General features: G+C 40.5%; 1 protein-coding gene across 7 annotated transcripts in view; it reads right to left on the minus strand.

Moving 5' to 3' along the window:
• The window catches only part of LOC118370059 (protein MTSS 2-like), a 111051-nt gene that overhangs the window by 87363 nt on the left and 5259 nt on the right, over nucleotides 1-18429 (minus strand). For all 7 annotated transcript variants that reach the window (XR_008095366.1, XM_052498853.1, XM_052498852.1 and 4 more), the window contains exons 2-3: nucleotides 7297-7358; nucleotides 1990-2063 (exon numbers count right to left, since the gene is read on the minus strand). Coding sequence is in view for 6 of the 7 variants with exons in the window: in XM_052498853.1 (XP_052354813.1) it covers nucleotides 1990-2063; nucleotides 7297-7358 (136 nt within the window). In the remaining variant the exon portion in view is untranslated. The remainder of the gene's footprint in view (nucleotides 1-1989; nucleotides 2064-7296; nucleotides 7359-18429) is intronic.

An 18429-nucleotide genomic window follows, 5' to 3' on the forward strand; every position in this document is an offset into this window, starting at 1 on the left:
TGCCCAGAGGGAAGACCTTTACAAATGAAGGGAACTGGGTCACATGGAAATTTACAATGAAAATTATGTAAATCAGAGATTGGCTGAGTGAGAGGTTTAATTTATTTGAGGCAACAAATTACAACAGGTGTTTGTGTGTTATAACTTCAAACGCTTATTCAATCTGAGGTTGTCTTCAAAAATGCTTATGCGTGAGACTGCACTGATTCAGTTATCCTCAAGAAATTAAATGTATCAAGGTTTCTCACACATATCATGTGTGAGATATTTTTATCTGAGGGGATTCTGCAATTAGTGTGTCCAAAATACCAAAGTCGACTGCACTTTTATTACGTTTGTCAGGCAGGATCAATATCGGTTGATTGAGTGGAGTCAGTAGTAGACCCAACCGATATAGGATGGGTCGGATACAGATTTTAGGGAGCCAAAAGTCACTGATAGGATTTTTAGAGTTGTGTTGGAATCGGCTAAACTTTGATCGAGATAGGAAATGAAAGAGACTGGGTTATGTCAGAAGTTGAAATGGTAGGTCATTTACTTTGAAAAATAAGAACCTAACAGTTGGAAGGAAAATATATGTTTTTAAATGTATATGCACTACCAGTCAGAAGTTCAGACACACCTACTCATTCAAGTTTTTTTTTTACATACATCAGAACTATGAAACGACACATATGGAGTCCTGTAGTAACCAAAAAAAGTTTTCTATCAAAATACAGTATATTTTAGATTCTTTTCACCCTTTACCTTGATGACAACTTTGCACACTCTTGGAATTCTCTCACCTGGAATGCCTTGTTAAAAGTTAATTTGTGGCATTTCTTTTCTTAATGCGTTGGCTCAGTTTTGTTGGCTCAAATGTCACTAACGATGTGATACCACGGGGTTTTCCCCACCCCAGGACACCTGCTTCTGTTCCCTTTATGTTCTGCACGTGTGCTGCAAAAAAACCTGTCCCTGGTATTCACACCTGTACTCAATACAACACATTGAATTTAACTTCACGCTTATTACTGTATAATAGAAAAGGCTACTGAATTATTATTTTTTATTTCCTCTTATCCAACCTGTGATTGGGCAGGAGGAATGTAGTAAGGAATATGACATGCATAATGATCTGTGTTTCCATTGTGTCAGTAAGGTAAAAACACACCAGGCCTACATGAAACACTCCCTCTGTTCCTCCCTCTCCCACACCACCTCACCCTGCCTTTCCCACACACCCCCTTTCCCACACATCCCCTGTCAATACTTAAGTAAATAAGGTATGTATAATTTTTGTTCTTGTAATCCTTTTTAGAACAAGGCTGGAACATAAAATGTGGAAAAAGTCAAGGGGGCTGAATACCTTCCACGATTCACGTGGATGACCTATTTTGAGATCAAAATGGTGAATATCGCCGAAAGGTTACGAGTTTGCATCCCTGGGCCCCATCCATAGAGAACAATGGTGAAATGTGAGAGGGGGGGGCCTCTGCACATGTTGTATAACAGCAATGATAATTTCATTAATAAAAGATTGTGTCACTTGATCGCTACGGAGAGAGGGGGGAGTTTGGTCACAGTATCACAACAGATAACCTACACCGACACTGTATTGTGCTTCAGAGCCATGTTCTTAACTGAAAGCACATGAGCCGAAAACAAGGGCGCACACACAAATTCCAAACAGTCCTGCAAATCCTCAGATCTCCTGCCCTATGGGCGTTCTCAGTTTTAAGTGTAGGCCAGTGAGTGGGCCCATCCTCTGTTGCTCATCCGACAGCCCCGTTGTACTTCTTAGATGTACACAGAACCGCAGACAAATACTTATTAAAGAGCAAAAAAATATATATACACAATTCGACTGACCTACTCTGCACCATATTGAAAGAGCAATTCATGCCACATGACAACAGTTGACTCCCCTTTCACGAACTTGAATTGTCTATGTCACCTACTGTGGCTTAAAGGAGCGATGAACAATAGAAAACACATCTTTGCCTTTACCTCTTGTTCCAGTCGCCATATCTGCAACCTTCTGAAAGGCATCCAGGAAAGAGCTCGTGACAATGACGGTTGCCCTGAAAGATAAAACAAAAAAAAAGTAATGTTTCTCCATTTAAACCACTCGTGTACACAATAAAACCAGCCTTAGAAGAAACCCTAGACAGGTTTCAGATAAGAATATGTTATTGCATCATCAGGCTTGAAATCAGTTCACTCTGTTTGCGTGAGCATACCGATTACAATCATTCCAGCTAACATTTTTAAGCATATTGTTTCTAAATCACAGAGTCAAAGAAAGTCTGTCACTACTGGGGAGACGGTGACTGTTTCGATCACAAGACTCAAATCTCATTTAGGAAAACACCTACACGACTATGTCCTAGACCTACTGAATTTTCTTATTGCCCTTCAGATTTCAGTTTATGGATTTAGACATTCATATTGAACATATGTGTTCCCCGTGGGTTGGCTTGGGCAGTATACTGGGGTATTTTGAAATACCAACAGTATCATTTTAAATATACTGTACAATTATTTTATATTTGCAAAAAGTACAGTTGAAGTCAGAAGTTTACATACTTGGGTTGGAGTCATTAAAACAAATCTTTCAACCACTCCACAAATTTCTTGTTCACAAACTACAGTTTTGGCAAGTCGGTTAGGACATTACTTTGTGCATGACACAAGTCATTTTTCCAACAACTGTTTACAGACAGATTATTTCACTTATAAGTCACCATACCACAATTCCAGTGGGTCAGAAGTGTACATACACTAAGTTGACTGTGCCTTTTAAACACCTTGGAAAGTTCCAGAAAATGATGTCATGGCTTTAGAAGCTTCTAATAGGCTAATTGACATCATTTGAGTCAATTGGAGGTGTACCTGTGGATGTATTTCAAGGCCTACCTTCAAACTCAGTGCCACTTTGCTTGACATCATGGGAAAATCAAAAGAAATCAGAAAAATGTAAACCTCCACAAGTCTGGTTCATCCTTAGGAGCAATTTCCAAATGCCTGAAGGTACCATGTTCATCTGTACAATAGTACGCAGGTATAAACACCAGGGGACCACGCAGCCGTCATACCACTCAGGAAGGAGACGCGTTGTCTCCTAGAGATGAACGTACTTTGGTGCAAAAAGGTCAAATCAATCCCAGGACAACAGCAAAGGACCTTGTGAAGATGCTGGAGGAAACAGGTACCAAAGTATCTTTATCCACAGTAAAATATGTCCAATAGACAAGAAATCAGCAAGAAATACGCATCATGTTGTGGGGGTGCTTTGCTGCAGGAGGGACTGGTGCACTTCACAAAATAGATGGCAACATGAAAAAGGATAAGTATGTGGATATATTGAAGCAACATCAAGACATCAGTCAGGAAGTTAAAGCTTGGTCAAAAATGTGTCTTCCAAATGGACAATGACCCCAAGCATACTTCCAAAGTTGTGGCAAAATGGCTTAAGGACAACAAAGTCAAGGTATTGGAGTGGCCATCACAAAGCCCTGACCTCAATCTTATAGAAAATGTTTGGGCAGAACTGAAAAAGCATGTGCGAACAAGGAGGCCAACAAACCTGACTCAGTCACACCAGCTCTGTCAGGAGGAATGGGCCAAAATTCACCTAACATATTGTGGGAAGCTTGTGGAAGGCTACCCGAAACATTTGACCCAAGTTAACCTCTCTGGGATCGTTCGGGAAGCTAGCGTCCCACCTCGCCAACAGCCAGTGAAATTGCAGGGCGCCAAATTCAAAACAACAAATCTCATAATTCCAATTCCTCAACCATACAAGTATTATACACCATTTTAAAAATACACTTCTCGTTAATCCAACCAGTGTCCGATTTCAAAAAGGCTTTTTGGCGAACGCAGAACATATCATTATGTTAGGTCTGCCATTTTCCAACCAAAGAGTGGTGTCACAAAAAGCAGAAATATAAATTAAATGAATCACTAACCTTTCACGATCTTCATCAGATGACACTCCCAGGACTCAATGTTACACAATACATGTATGTTTTGTTCGATCAAGTTCATATTTATATCCAAAAACCTCAGTTTACATTGGCGCCATACTCAGAAATGCCTCCAAAAGATCCAGAGAAATTGCAGAGCCACATCAAATAACAGAAATACTCAAACTTTGATGAAAGATACATGTTTTACATATAATTAAAGAAACTTGTTCTTAATGCAACCGCTGTGTCAGATTTCAAAAAAGATTCACGGCAAAAGCACAATATTCAATAATCTGAGAACAGCGTTCAGCCACAAAAGCATGCCATCCATTTACCCGCTAAATTGTGGAGTCAACAAAAATCATAAATAGCATTATAAATCTTCACTTGCCTTTGCTGATCTTCGTCGGAATGCACTCCCAAGGCTTCCACAAGAAATGTTTGTTTTGTTCGATTACGTCCATATTTATGTCCAAATACCTCCGTTTTGTTCACGCGTTTTGTTCACTATTCCAAAGGCACAATGTGCGAGCGCAAAATCCAGACTATAAGTCAAAAGAGTTCCATTACAGTTTGTAGAAACATGTCAAACGATGTTTACAATCAATCCTTAGGGTCTTTTTATAATAAATATTCAATAATATTCCAACCGGACAATAGCGTATTCATTAGAGGAAAAAGGAACGGCGCGCCCGCGTAGTAAACAACTGATTGGCCTCAGCCTAGTCCACTTGTTGAAACAGCTCAAATTCAACACCCTTCCACAATAGAAGCCTCAAACAACTTTCTAAAGACTGTTGACATCTGCTGGAAGCCTTGGGAAGTGAAATCTGGCCCCATAGACACAGCATATTGGATAGGCAATCACTTAAATGAAACTAAAAACCTCAGATGTCCCACGTCCTGGTTGGATTTGTCTCAGATTTTCACCTGCCATATGAGTTCTGTTATACTCAGACATCATTCAAACAGTTTTAGAAACTTCAGTGTTTTCTATCCAATACTACTAATAATATGCATATATTAGCATCTCGGACAGAGTAGCAGGCAGTTTACTCTGGGCACCTTATTTATCCAAGCTACTCAATTACCACCCCCCTGTCACCAATAAGTTAAACAATTTAAAGGCAATACTACCAAATACTAATTGAGTGTATGTAAACTTCTGACCCACTGGGAAAGAAATAAATGCTGAAATTAATCACTTTTATTCTGACATTTCACGTTCTTAAAATAAAGTGGTGATCCTAACTGACCGAAGACAGGGAATTTGTACTAGGATTAAATATCCGGAATTGTGAAAAACTGAGTTTAAATGTATTTGACTAAGGTGTATGTAAAACTCTGACTTCAACTGTATATCCAGCCAATCATGTGATATGTTTGTTTAGAATGAGCACATGGAGCAAACGGGATGTGATTATCCACAGTTGAGCAACACAAGGTAGTTGATCAAGTTACATTTGAAAAGCACAACTAATGTTTGCCAGCTAAATATCTTCTAAAGTACAAGTTACCTAAGATGTGCCAAATACAATTCTCAGCTCAGGGCTCCAGCTATGCATTTGGTTGAAACCCCTATTACTAGCCTTCACCTGGAATGCTTTTCCAAAAGCCTTGAAGGAGTTCCCACATATGCCAAACCCAGGCGATGCTGGGCCAATTGTGCGCCACCCTATGGGACTCCCAACCATGGCCGGATGTGATACAGCCTGGCTTCAAGATGTCCACCATTGCTCCTTTACCCAAGAAAGCGAAAGGTAACTGAACTAAATAACTATCACCCCGTAGCACTCACTTCTGTCATCATGAAGTGCTTTGAGAGGCTATTTAAGGATCATAACACCTCCACCTTACCTGACAAACCATTTCAATTTGCATACTATTCCAATCGATCCACATATGATGCAATCGCACTGCTCTATCCCATCTAGACACGAGGAATAGCTATGTAAGAATGCTGTTCCTTGACTACAGCTCAGCCTTCAACACCATATTACCCTCCAAGCTCATCATTAAGTTCAGGGCTCTGGGTCTGAACCCCGCCCTGTGCAACTGGGTCCTGGACTTCCTGACGGGCCACACATAGGTGGCAAATGTAGGAAACCCTTCTACTATGCTGATCCACAACAAGGGTTCTTAGCCCCCGCCGGCTACCACCCAGTTACTCAACCCTGCACCCTATGTACATAGACACTGGTCATTAATAAATGAACACTGTTCACTTTACATTTACATTTACATTTAAGTCATTTAGCAGACGCTCTTATCCAGAGCGACTTACAAATTGGTGCATTCACTTTAATGTTTAAATACTGTTTTACTCATTCCATATGTATATACTGTATTCTAGTCAATGCCATCCTATTTAAGTGTTGTATATACACACTATCCTAAGTATTCTAAAGATATACTAAATATTCTATCCACATACTGACCATGTTTATATCACACACACATCCCAATTACATTATTTTACTTTTAGATGTCTATTGTTAGATATTACTGCACAAGCTAGGAACAGGGATTTTGCTACGTCAGCAATAACATCTGTTAAATGTGTGTATGCAACCAATAAACTTTGATTTGATTCATGACAATGCTGTTGTTCAAAGCAGCAAATCACATTGGGTAATATGGGAAATTACCGTTAAATTCTGTTCTGCCTAGTGGCGCTGAACCGGCAAGTGCGGAAAGGTAAGGGGAATAGAGCATTGTCCTATATTTTCAATGCTTGTCGCTTTAAGATATGTGCTCTGAGAAAGTGTTTCCATTAATGTTTATTCTCAGCCAACCACAGACCTCTCAACCTGCATGTAGTAGGCAGGGTGGGAAGAAAAAAACACTTGATTCTAATTGGAGATTTCACAACGTCAGTCAAACTGTAGCTGCACTATAAACACTGGCTGTAAATCATTTGCATGGCCTTTCTATTAGTAATGACGATTCAAAAAGTTAATTATGTAGGCCAATGTACTGTACTAGTAGGCAAATTGCAAGGAAAAGCCAAATTATAACCAGAATTAAAAAATTGCATTGAAATAGGTATAAAACACTTAACTTTTGACTTGACCTCTCGAACTTGCCCATTATTACTTAAGACTTGCTAATTTGTGACTTGGTCCCATCTCTGCCGTTGACACACTTGTTTATGGCGAATACTCAAATTAATTGGGTGTGTGTGTTCATCAGTCCTCACTAAAACAATATAGGCCTAAGAAGAAGTCGGGGAATTCAAAATCTTATTCTGTTATCTTTTTATTTGACACATTCACACAGATCCTATTAGCTAATAAATGGATATTCACTGAGAGGGGTTGCAGAGGCCAGGGTTAGCTCTTACCTTAGCTGGGATTGCAGCTTAACTCCTTTGGTTACAAAGTCCTCCCAGGCTGGATAACTAGCCTGCAAAGCAAACAGACACACAACGGGTGGTTACTTAAGTAAACTATTGAATCAATAGAAAAAAACATGTAATGTAAGTAGCAACCATAAAACATTCTATGAGATTAGAATTGCTTAGATTATTGAAATCAATCATATTTACTGTCATTTTTAATTGGATGTGGGGAAGATTGACTGTTACTGGGAAAAGGAGTGAGCTACAGTCAACTACTGTATTCCATCCTGTTCCATCCCTGTGGAACGCTTGACACCTATAGTTGAAGTCGGAAGTTTACATATACCTTAGCCAAATACATCTAAACTCAGTTTCACAATTCCTGACATTTAATCCTAGTAAAAATTCCCTGTTTAGGTCAGTTAGGATCACCACTTGATTTTAAGAATGTGAAATGTCAGAATAATAGAGTGATTTATTTGAGCTTATTTATTTCATCATATTCCCCGTGGGTCAGACGTTTACATACACTCAATTAGTAGTTGGTAGCATTGCCTTTAAATTCTTTAACTTGGGTCAAACGTTTCGGGTAGCATTGCCTTTAAATTCTTTAACTTGGGTCAAACGTTTCGGGTAGCCTTCCACAAGTTGGGTGAATTTTGACCCATTCCTTCCGACAGAGCTGGTGTAACTGAGTTAGGTTTGTAATAGGCCTCCTTGCTCACACACGCTTTTCAGTTCTGCCCAAATATAGAAAATGTTCAGGTCAGGGCTTTGTGATGGCCACTCCAATACCTTGACGTTGTTGCCATTTTGCAACAACTTTGGAAGAATGCTTGGGGTCATTGTCCATTTGGAAGACCCATTTGCAACCAAGCTTTAACTTCCTGACTGATGTCTTGAGATGTTGCTTCAACATAATCTGCCTACCTCATGATGCCATATATTTTGTGAAGTGCACCAGTACCTCCTGCAGCAAAGCACCTGTGCTTCACGGTTGGGATGGTATTCGTCGGCTTGCAAGCCTCCCCCTTTTTCCTTCAAACAAACAATGGTCATTATGGCCAAAAAGTTATTTTTTTGTTTCATCAGACCAGGACATTTCTCTTAAAAGTATGATCTTGGTCCCCGTGTGCAGTTGCAAACTGTAGTCTGGCGGTTTTGAAGCAGTGGCTTCTTCCTTGCTGAGCGGCCTTTCAGATTATGTCGATATAGGACTCGTTTTACTGTGGATATAGATACTTTGTACCCGTTTCCTCCAGCATCTTAACAAGGTCCTTTGCTGTTGTTCTGGGGATTGATTTGCACTTTTTGCACCAAAGTAAATTCATCTCTAGGAGACAGAATGCGTCCTCTTCCCAAGCGGTATCCCATGGTGTTTATACTTGCGTACTATTGTTTGTACAAATGAACGTGGTAACTTCAGGCGTTTGGAAATTGCTCCCAAGGATGAACCAGACTTGGAGGTCTACAATTTTCTTTGAGGTCTTGGCGGATTTCTTTTGATTTTTCCATAATGTCAAGCAAAGCGGCACTGAGTTTGAATGTAGGCCTTGAAATACATCCACAGGTACACCTCCAATTGACTCAAATTATGTCAATTAGCCTATCAGAAGCTTCTAAAGCCATGACATCAATTTCTGGAATTTTCCAAGTTGTTTAAAGGCACAGTCAACTTCGTGTATGTACACTTCTGACCCACTGGAATTGTGATAGTGAATAAGTTAAATAATCTGTCTGTAAACAATTGTTAGAAAACATGTCATGCACAAAGTAGATGTCCTGACTGACAAAACTATAGTGGTTGAAAAACAAGTTTTAATGACTCCAACCTAAGTGTATGTAAGCCTCCGGCTTCAACTGTATGTGTGGAAAGTAAATAGGTCATCTTTGTTCAACTAAATCTTTATTTTCTCTGCCCCACTCTGAAAGAACCTCATTATTGCAGCTTATTTTAAATGAAAGTCACGTTTCCAATCATGTTGAATGAAAAACAATGAATGCCAACTCTGTCAGGGTGGAATGGACCATTATTATGAACCAGTCTGTGGGTGAGTAATGACAGTTAATATTGAGGAAAAAAGTTGATTACATTAATATGAAAATAAATGAATAATCTTTTCTAGAATAGTAGTCGGCTGTATGGATTAATTAACTTTTTTGGATGCCTTTGTCAACAATGTGTACGCAACGCGGGCGCACAGTGGATGGAGGGGGTATATTTATGATAACTAGAATTATTTTTGTAAATTATGCCCTGCTCACAAGGCCCCTTGTTGGTGTGAGGCCTGAGGCAATTGCCTCTCCTTGCCTAATGGTAAGTCCACGACTGGTAATATGATAGCTCATTTGTAAATTATAAAAATAGAGACATTACTGGCTCAAACACTTAAATCTGCAAAGATTACACTTAGTGGGTGATGGTCATTTCATAACCAAAGCGGAGGGGACAACAAAAACATAGGAAACATTGCCCCCCCCCATAATCTGGTAGTGGGTTGGTTGCCTATGCCTATATCTCATTTTTGGATTTTTTATTTAGAATGGGAAATTAATGTGTTTATGCCAAACGATTTACACACTGTAAACGTCAATAACACAGTAGAAAAAGGTCTGGGGAGGGGTAGGCTAGTTGAGTCTATATACATTGTGTGCAAAAGGCATGAGGAGGTAGGCAAAAGGCATGATAATTACAATTAAGCAGATTAACACTGGAGTGATAAATGATCAGATGGTCATGTACAGGTAGAGATATTAGTGTGCAAAAGAGCAGAAAAGTAAATAAATAAAAACAGTTTGGGGATGAGGTAGGTAAAAATGGGTGGGCTATTTACCGATAGACTATGTACAGCGATCGGTTAGCTGCTCAGATAGCAGATGTTTGAAGTTGGTGAAGGGGATAAAAGTCTCCAACTTCAGCGATTTATGCAATTCGTTCCAGTCACAGGCAGCAGAGAACTGGAACGAAAGACTGCCAAATGAGGTGTTGGCTTTAGGGATGATCAGTGAGATACACCTGCTGGAGTGCGTGCTACAGGTGGGTGTTGCCATCGTGACAAGTGAACTGAGATAAGGCGGAGCTTTACCTAGCATGGACGTGTAGATGACCTGCAGCCAGTGGGTCTGGCGACAAATATGTAGCGAGGGCCAGCCAACTAGAACATACAGGTCGCAGTGGTGGGTGGTATAAGGTGCTTTAGTGACAAAACGGATGGCACTGTGATAAACTGCATCCAGTTTGCTGAGTAGAGTGTTGGAAGCAATTTTGTAGATGACATCGCCGAAGTCGAGGATCGGCAGGATAGTCAGTTTTACTAGGGTAAGTTTGGCGGCGTGAGTGAAGGAGGCTTTGTTGCGGAATAGAAAGCCGACTCTAGATTTGATTTTCGATTGGAGATGTTTGATATGAGTCTGGAAGGAGAGTTTGCAGTCTAGCCAGACACCTAGGTACTTATAGATGTCCACATATTCAAGGTCGGAACCATCCAGGGTGGTGATGCTAGTCAGGCGTGCGGGTGCAGGCAGCGAACGGTTGAAAAGCATGCATTTGGTTTTACTAGCGTTTAAGAGCAGTTGGAGGCCACGGAAGGAGTGTTGTATGGCATTGAAGCTCGTTTGGAGGTTAGATAGCAGTGTCCAAGGACGGGCCGGAAGTATATAGAATGGTGATGTCTGCGTAGAGGTGGATCAGGGAATCGCCCGCAGCAAGAGCAACATCATTGATATATACAGAGAAAAGAGTCGGCCTGAGAATTGAACCCTGTGGCACCCCCATAGAGACTGCCAGAGGACCGGACAGCATGCCCTCCGATTTGACACACGGAACTCTGTCTGCAAAGTAGTTGGTGAACCAGGCAAGGCAGTCATCAGAAAAACCGAGGCTACTGAGTCTTCCGATAAGAATACTATATGCCTTCCTCTTGCAGGAACAGCTGACACTCCAGCAACATGAGGTCAAGCATTGTCTTGCATTAGGAGAAACCCAGGGCCAACCGCACCAGCATATGGTCTCACAAGGGGTCTGAGGATCTCATCTCGGTACCTAATGACAGTCAGGCTACCTCTGGCGAGCACATGGAGGGCTGTGCGGCCCCCCAAAGAAATGCCACCCCACACCATGACTTACCCACCGCCAAACCGGTCATCCTGGATGTTGTTGCAGGCAGCAGAACGTTCTCCACGGCGTCTCCAGACTGTCACATGTGCTCAGTGTGAACCTGCTTTCATCTGTGAAGAGCCAGTGGCGAATTTGCCAATCTTGGTGTTCTCTGGCAAATGCCAAACGTCCTGCACGGTGTTGGGCTGTAAGCACAACCCCCACCTGTGGATGTCATGCCCTCATTCCACCCTCATGGAGTCTGTTTCTGACCGTTTGAGCAGACATGCACATTTGTGGCCTGTTGGAGGTCATTTTGCAGGACTCTGGCAGTGCTCCTCCTGCTCATCCTTGCACAAAGGCGGTAGCGGTCCTGCTGCTGGGTTGTTGCCCTCCTACGGCCTCCTCCACATCTCCTGATGTACTGGCCTGTAGCGCCTCCATGCTCTGGACACTACGCTGACAGACACAGCAAACCTTCTTGCCACAGCTCGCATTGATGTCCGATCCTGGATGAGCTGCACTACATGAGCCACTTGTGTGGGTTGTAGACTCAGTCTCATGCTACCACTAGAGTGAAAGCACCGCCAGCATTCAAAAGTGACCAAAACATCAGCCAGGAAGCATAGGAACTGAGAAGTGGTCTGGGGTCACCACCTGCAGAACCACTCCTTTATTGGGGGTGTCTTGCTAATTGCCTATAATTTCCACCTGTTGTCTATTCTATTTGCATTTTTGTTGAGCAATATCTGTTGAGCATGCTGAATAAAAATAACATCTGTATTGTCAATCAGTGTTGCTTGTTTCTAAGTGGACAGTTTGATTTCACAGAAGTGTGATTGACTTGGAGTTACATTGTGTTGTTTAAGTGTTCCCTTTATTTTTGTTGAGCAGTGTATATCTGTTAATTATTGTTATTATAATAGCTGGAATAAAAATAACATCTGTATCGATTGCGCTTAAAAACAGACCTATGGTGGTCATGCCAGATACTGACTGGTTCTCTGATCCACGACCCTACTTAAAAAAAAAAAAAAAATTGTTTCAAGGCATCTGTGACCAAACGATGCATATCTGTATTCAAAGTCTAATTTCATTTGTCACATGCGCCAAATACAACTTATCCTGTGTTGGTTTCTGAGAATATGAAATATACTTATTCATGTCACTGAGGGAGAGAGGTTAATGTATAACGCTTACATTATATCAGGTGTCCTATTGAAATATTGAGTGCAGGGAAGCGATCATGTGGCAGGCATTGATAAGTGGAGAGAACATTGGATTAGTGATGGGGGGGGCTGAGATCAGGTCAGGGGATACAGACCATAAAGGTTTATCCTGCCTAGCAGTAAAGATACAATGTTTGTTCAGATGTGTAGGAGACTCAGTCTAGGAGGAAGGGTTAAATATCAGTGCTTGTGTTTAAAAGGGTTTGTCTAATGTAGCTGTATTGATCCTCTGGGAAGAATAAACTTGGTTAAGCTTTCATAAAAAGCTTTTTCGTAAAAAAAACTGACACTAAGAATCAGAACCTAACACCTGAAATGCTTACTTCCAAGCCCCCAACTCTTCCTTCAACTGCATTGTTGGTTAACTTCTCTAGGGTAGGGGGCAGCATTTGGAATTTTGGATGAAAAGCATGCCCAAATTCAACTGCCTGCTACTCATCCCCAGAAGATAAGATATGCATATTATTAGTAGATTTGGATAGAAAACACTGAAGTTTCTAAAACTGTTTGAATCATGTCTGTGAGTATAACAGAACTTATGTTGCAGGCAAAACCCAGAGGACAAACCAGTCAGATTTCCTTTTTTGGAGGTCACTCTTTTCAATGGGTTTTCATTGGGAATCCAGATTTCTAAGGGACTTGCTTGCAGTTCCTACCACTTCCACTGGATGTCACCAGTCTTTAGAAATTGGATGAGGTTTTTCCTGTGTAATGAAGAAGTAGCCCTGTTCAAAACGAGGGTCACTTCACGTGTACTGTTTGATAGAGGTGCAAGACCGGAAAGCTAGCATCAGTTTGTTTTCTTCCTTTATTGAACACAGACCATAGTCAATTTTATTGATTATTTATGTTAACAAATACCTAAAGTTGTATTACAAAAGTAGTTTGAAATGTTTTGGCAAAGTTTACATTTAACTTTTGATATATTTTGTAGTCACGTTGCGCAAGTTGGAACCTGTGTTTTTCTGGATTAAACGTGCCAAATAAATGGACATTTTGGATATATATGGACGGAATTCATCAAACAACAGGACTATTTGTTATGTTTATGGGACATATTGGAGTGCCAACAGAAGAAGCCCGTGGGGCGGCAGCGTAGCCTAGTGGTTAGAGCGTTGGACTAGTAACCGGAAGGTTGCGAGTTCAAACCCCCGAGCTGACAAGGTACAAATCTGTCGTTCTGCCCCTGAACAGACAGTTAACACACTGTTCCCAGGCCGTCATTGAAAATAAGAATGTGTTCTTAACTGACTTGCCTGGTTAAATAAAGGTAAAAAATTAAAATTAAAATAAAAAGTTAAGGCATGATTTATATTTTTATTTCTGCGTTTTGTGTAGTACCTGCAGGGTTGAAATATGTTCTCGCTCTTTTGTTTACGGAGGTGCTATCCTCAGATAATAGCACTGTTTGCTTTCGCCAAAAAGCCTTTTTGAAATCTGACATGTTGGCTGGATACACAACACATGTAGCTTTAATTTGGTATCTTACATGTGTGATTTCATGAAAGTTTGATTTTTATAGGAATTTATTTGAATTTGGCGCTCTGCATTTTCTCTGGCATTTGGCCAAGTGGGACGTTAACCTCTCTGGGATATGTGGGACGGTAAGAAAACACATTTACTAAATAAAGCTTTTAAAAAGTACAGGGGATATGTACAGGGGGAACAGGTAGAGTCAATGTACAGGTTAGTCGAGGTAATTTGTATATATAGGTAGGGGTAAAGGGACTATGCATAGATAATGAACAGTGAGTAGCAGAGAGGGGGGTCCGTATCGACTGACCTTCATGTCTTAAAGTAATGGGCTGTCATTTCTCTTCTTATTATTTGAGCTGTTCTTGCCATAATATGGACTTCGTCTTTTACCAAATAGGGCTGTCTTCTGTATACCACCCCTACCTTGTCACAAAACTGCCTGACTCAAACACATAAGGAAAGAAATTCCACAAATTAACTTAAGGTACACCTATTAATTTAAATGCATTCCAGGTGACTAGCACATAAATCTGGTTGAGAGAATCCCAAGAGTGTGCAAAGCTATCATCAAGGCAAAGGGAGGCTACTTTGAAGAATCTCAAATACATTGATTTGTTTAACACTTTTGATCATGACATTGTAGTATCCTAAGAGACTTCTTAGATTGATGACTCATGACAAGCAAGTACAGTTTAATATTTAATTGGAACTTAGAATAACATGCTCTAATGTACCTGGCTTAAGCTACCTGAAGCTTTCTTAAATCACAGTTATATAGGCAGACATAGGAAACGGCTAGCGGAACGCAAACCCCCGTCTTGAGTCAGTACCGCCATCTATTTGGTAAACAAATATACCAGGTTACTACATGCATTACTCCATGTGTTATTTCATAGTTTGTCTATATTATTATTCTACAATGCAGAAAATAGTAAAAAGAAAAACCTGTGTCCAAACTTTTGTCTGGTACTGTAGGTACAGCACTCACATAGGTGTTCCTTATGTCTGCCCCTTCTTTGGACACTGTTGACAACCCTCCAGGCAAGCTTCAATGCCATACAACTCTCCTTCTGTGGTCTCCAAATGCTCTTAAATACAAGTAAAACTAAATGCATGCTCTTCAACCGATCGCTGCCTGCACCTGCCCGCCTGTCCAACATCACTACTCTGGACGGCTCTGACCTAGAATACGTGGACAACTACAAATACCTAGGTGTCTGGTTAGACTGTAAACTCTCCTTCCAGACCCACATCAAACATCTCCAATCCAAAGTTAAATCTAGAATTGGCTTCCTATTTCACAACAAAGCATCCTTCACTCATGCTGCCAAACATACCCTTGTAAAACTGACCATCCTACCGATCCTCGACTTCGGCGATGTCATTTACAAAATAGCCTCAATACCCTACTTAACAAATTGGATGCAGTCTATCACAGTGCCATCCATTTTGTCACCAAAGCCCCATATACTACCCACCATTGCGACCTGTACGCTCTCGTTGGCTGGCCCTCGCTTCATACTCGTCGCCAAACCCACTGGCTCCATGTCATCTACAAGACTCTACTAGGTAAAGTCCCCCCTTATCTCAGCTCGCTGGTCACCATAGCATCACTATAGCATCACCCACCTGTATGTAGCACGCGCTCCAGCAGGTATTTCTCTGGTCACCCCCAAAACCAATTCTTTCTTTGGCCACCTCTCCTTCCAGTTCTCTGCTGCCAATGACTGGAACGAACTACAAAAATCTCTGAAACTGGAAACACTTACCTCCCTCACTAGCTTTAAGCACCAGCTGTCAGATCAGCTCAGAGATTACTGCACCTGTACACAGCCCACCTATAATTTAGCCCAAACTACCTTTTTCCCCTACTGTATTTATTTTATTTTGCACCCCATTATTTTTATTTCCTACGTTGCACATTCTTCCACTGCAAATCTACCATTCCAGTGTTTTACTTGCTATATTGTATTTACTTTGCCTCCATGGCCTTTTTTCCCCCTTTACCTCCCTTATCTCACCTCATTTGCACACATCATAGACTTGGTTCTACTGTATTATTGACTGGATGTTTGTTTTACTCCATCTGTAACTCTGTGTTGTTGTATGTGTCAAACTGCTTTGCTTTATCTTGGCCAGGTCGCAATTGTAAATGAGAACTTGTTCTCAACTTGCCTACCTGGTTAAATAATGGTGAAATAAATAAAAAAAATGTCCAGGTGGGAAAGGGAAGTATTCCTAGTCATGTAAAATCCATAGATTTGGGCCTAATGACTTAATTTAAATTGACCAATTTCCTTATAATGAGCTTTGTCAGTAAAATCATTGAAATTGTTGCATCTATTGTTGCATATATTTTTTGTATAGATCAAGCTTATGCCCCATTTGATATAAGGGTTCACTGTAAAAAAAAATAAAAAAAAAATTTAAATGAATCTAGAAGGGAGGTACGTAGGCGTGATGGGAAGAGACTAGAGTATGAAGATACAAAACTATGCAATTGCAGGTAACTAAAGAAACGTTCAAAATATGCTAAATCCATATCAAAATGTACAAGTCGTTCATTGAGGAGATCCCTTTTCCAGACCAGATATGAAACGCCCGTTCTAATAATGATGGAGAGAAGGTATGGTTCTCTAATAATGGGGCAGAAGTTAAATTCACCGAGACCAAGCGATCGACTAAACTGTTTCCAAATATTTAGAGTGTTTTACAATAGGGTTTTTAGTGTATTTGGAAAAAGGCTCAGGTAATGCAAGTTGACTTGAACAAGGCAGCTAAGGAGGTGGGGCCACAGGATGAGAGCTCCAAGGTCAACCATTTCAGGCCTGTAACACAGGGATTTCTGCCATCTAATATAGAATGAGTCTAATAGCTGCCCAGTAATAATAGTGAAAGTTCGGCAGTGCTAGACCACCCTGGGGCCGAGATATCTGCAATAAACGGAGATCTGTTTTTACCTATGAGATAAAAGATTGTCAGAAAGATAGGAATACATTGTAATGTAGAAAAACTTAAGTAATACATTCATTAAGTGTTGATTCTTCCGCTCAAAGAAAGGGAAAGTAAATCCCAGTGTTCAAGATCCTGTTTCAGACGGAGTATAAAAAGGGACCCAAATATTTGTGTAGTCACTGAAGGGCACATGACTAAAATAAGGTTGCACAAGGATTAATAAGCATCAATTCTCTTTTTTTGTAAATAAATCTTAAACCCAGATATTTTACCAAATGTCTTTAATAGAACCTGGATCTTTTGAAGACCAGTTAAAAGGGTCAGACATAATAGCATGTCATCCGCATAGAGTGAAACTTTATGCTCTAAGCCCCCTCTTCGAATACCTTTGATAGTGGTGTTATTACATATTGCTATGGCTAAAGGCAAAATTGCAATGGAAAACAGCTGAGGGGATAGAGGAATACCCGGCCTTGTCCCACGTTGAAGTTGGAAATAGGATGAAAGGTTATGTGTGCGTGCACACTGCAGCCATAGGGGAGGAATAAAGGACTTTGATCCAGGACATAAAATTGGGACCGAATGCCAAATGTTTTAGAGTATAAATTAGATAAGCCCACTCCACCTGATCAAACAAACACCTTCTCAGCATCAAGTGATAATATCTCTGGAGTGTCAGATGAAGAGGGGTTCCTCTCTGGGTTTCTTCCTCGGTTTTGCCTTTTCTATTATGAAGTACATTACAAAAAGACATCTGATGTTGAAAAAATAATGACAATTTTTAATGGAACCAGTTCAAATCTGTAGAGATAATGGAGGGAAGGGCTGACCCAAAATGGCAGGCAATCATCTTAGAAAGTATCTTTACGTCGCAACTCAGTTAAGAAATTGGCCTATATGAACCACAGGGATTTTCCCCCTTTCTCAGAATAAGTTAAATACATGCTTGTCTCATTGTTGAGGGTAGAGAGTTTGAGGAGAATGATTTCTCAAATACAGAAAGCAAGGAGAGAGAGTTGAAAAAATCCGTCAAGTCCGAAATCCGTCAAGTCCAGGGGATTTACCACACTGCATACATTTAATTGCCAACACAATATCTTCAACAAATAACTATTCTTCTAAGCAATCTCAGGTTCAACTGTAGTCATATCGAAGTTCTCAAAGAAGGTGTCAAGTAAGGTAGCATTACCAGCGGATTTCAAAGTGTATAATTTTGAGTAAAAGTTATAAAATCATGAATTGACTTCTAAATGATCAATACATTTGTTAACCAGCTCATCAGTTCTCAGGTATGATTTGATTTGCGGTTGTCTAAAGCAGTTGGTGTGCTAGCATTTTCCCTGATTTCTCTCCATGTTCATCATTTTTGTAATGACATCC

The sequence above is a fragment of the Oncorhynchus keta genome, chromosome 37 (assembly GCF_023373465.1).
Source record: "Oncorhynchus keta strain PuntledgeMale-10-30-2019 chromosome 37, Oket_V2, whole genome shotgun sequence".
NCBI classification, from domain to species: Eukaryota; Metazoa; Chordata; class Actinopteri; order Salmoniformes; family Salmonidae; genus Oncorhynchus; species Oncorhynchus keta.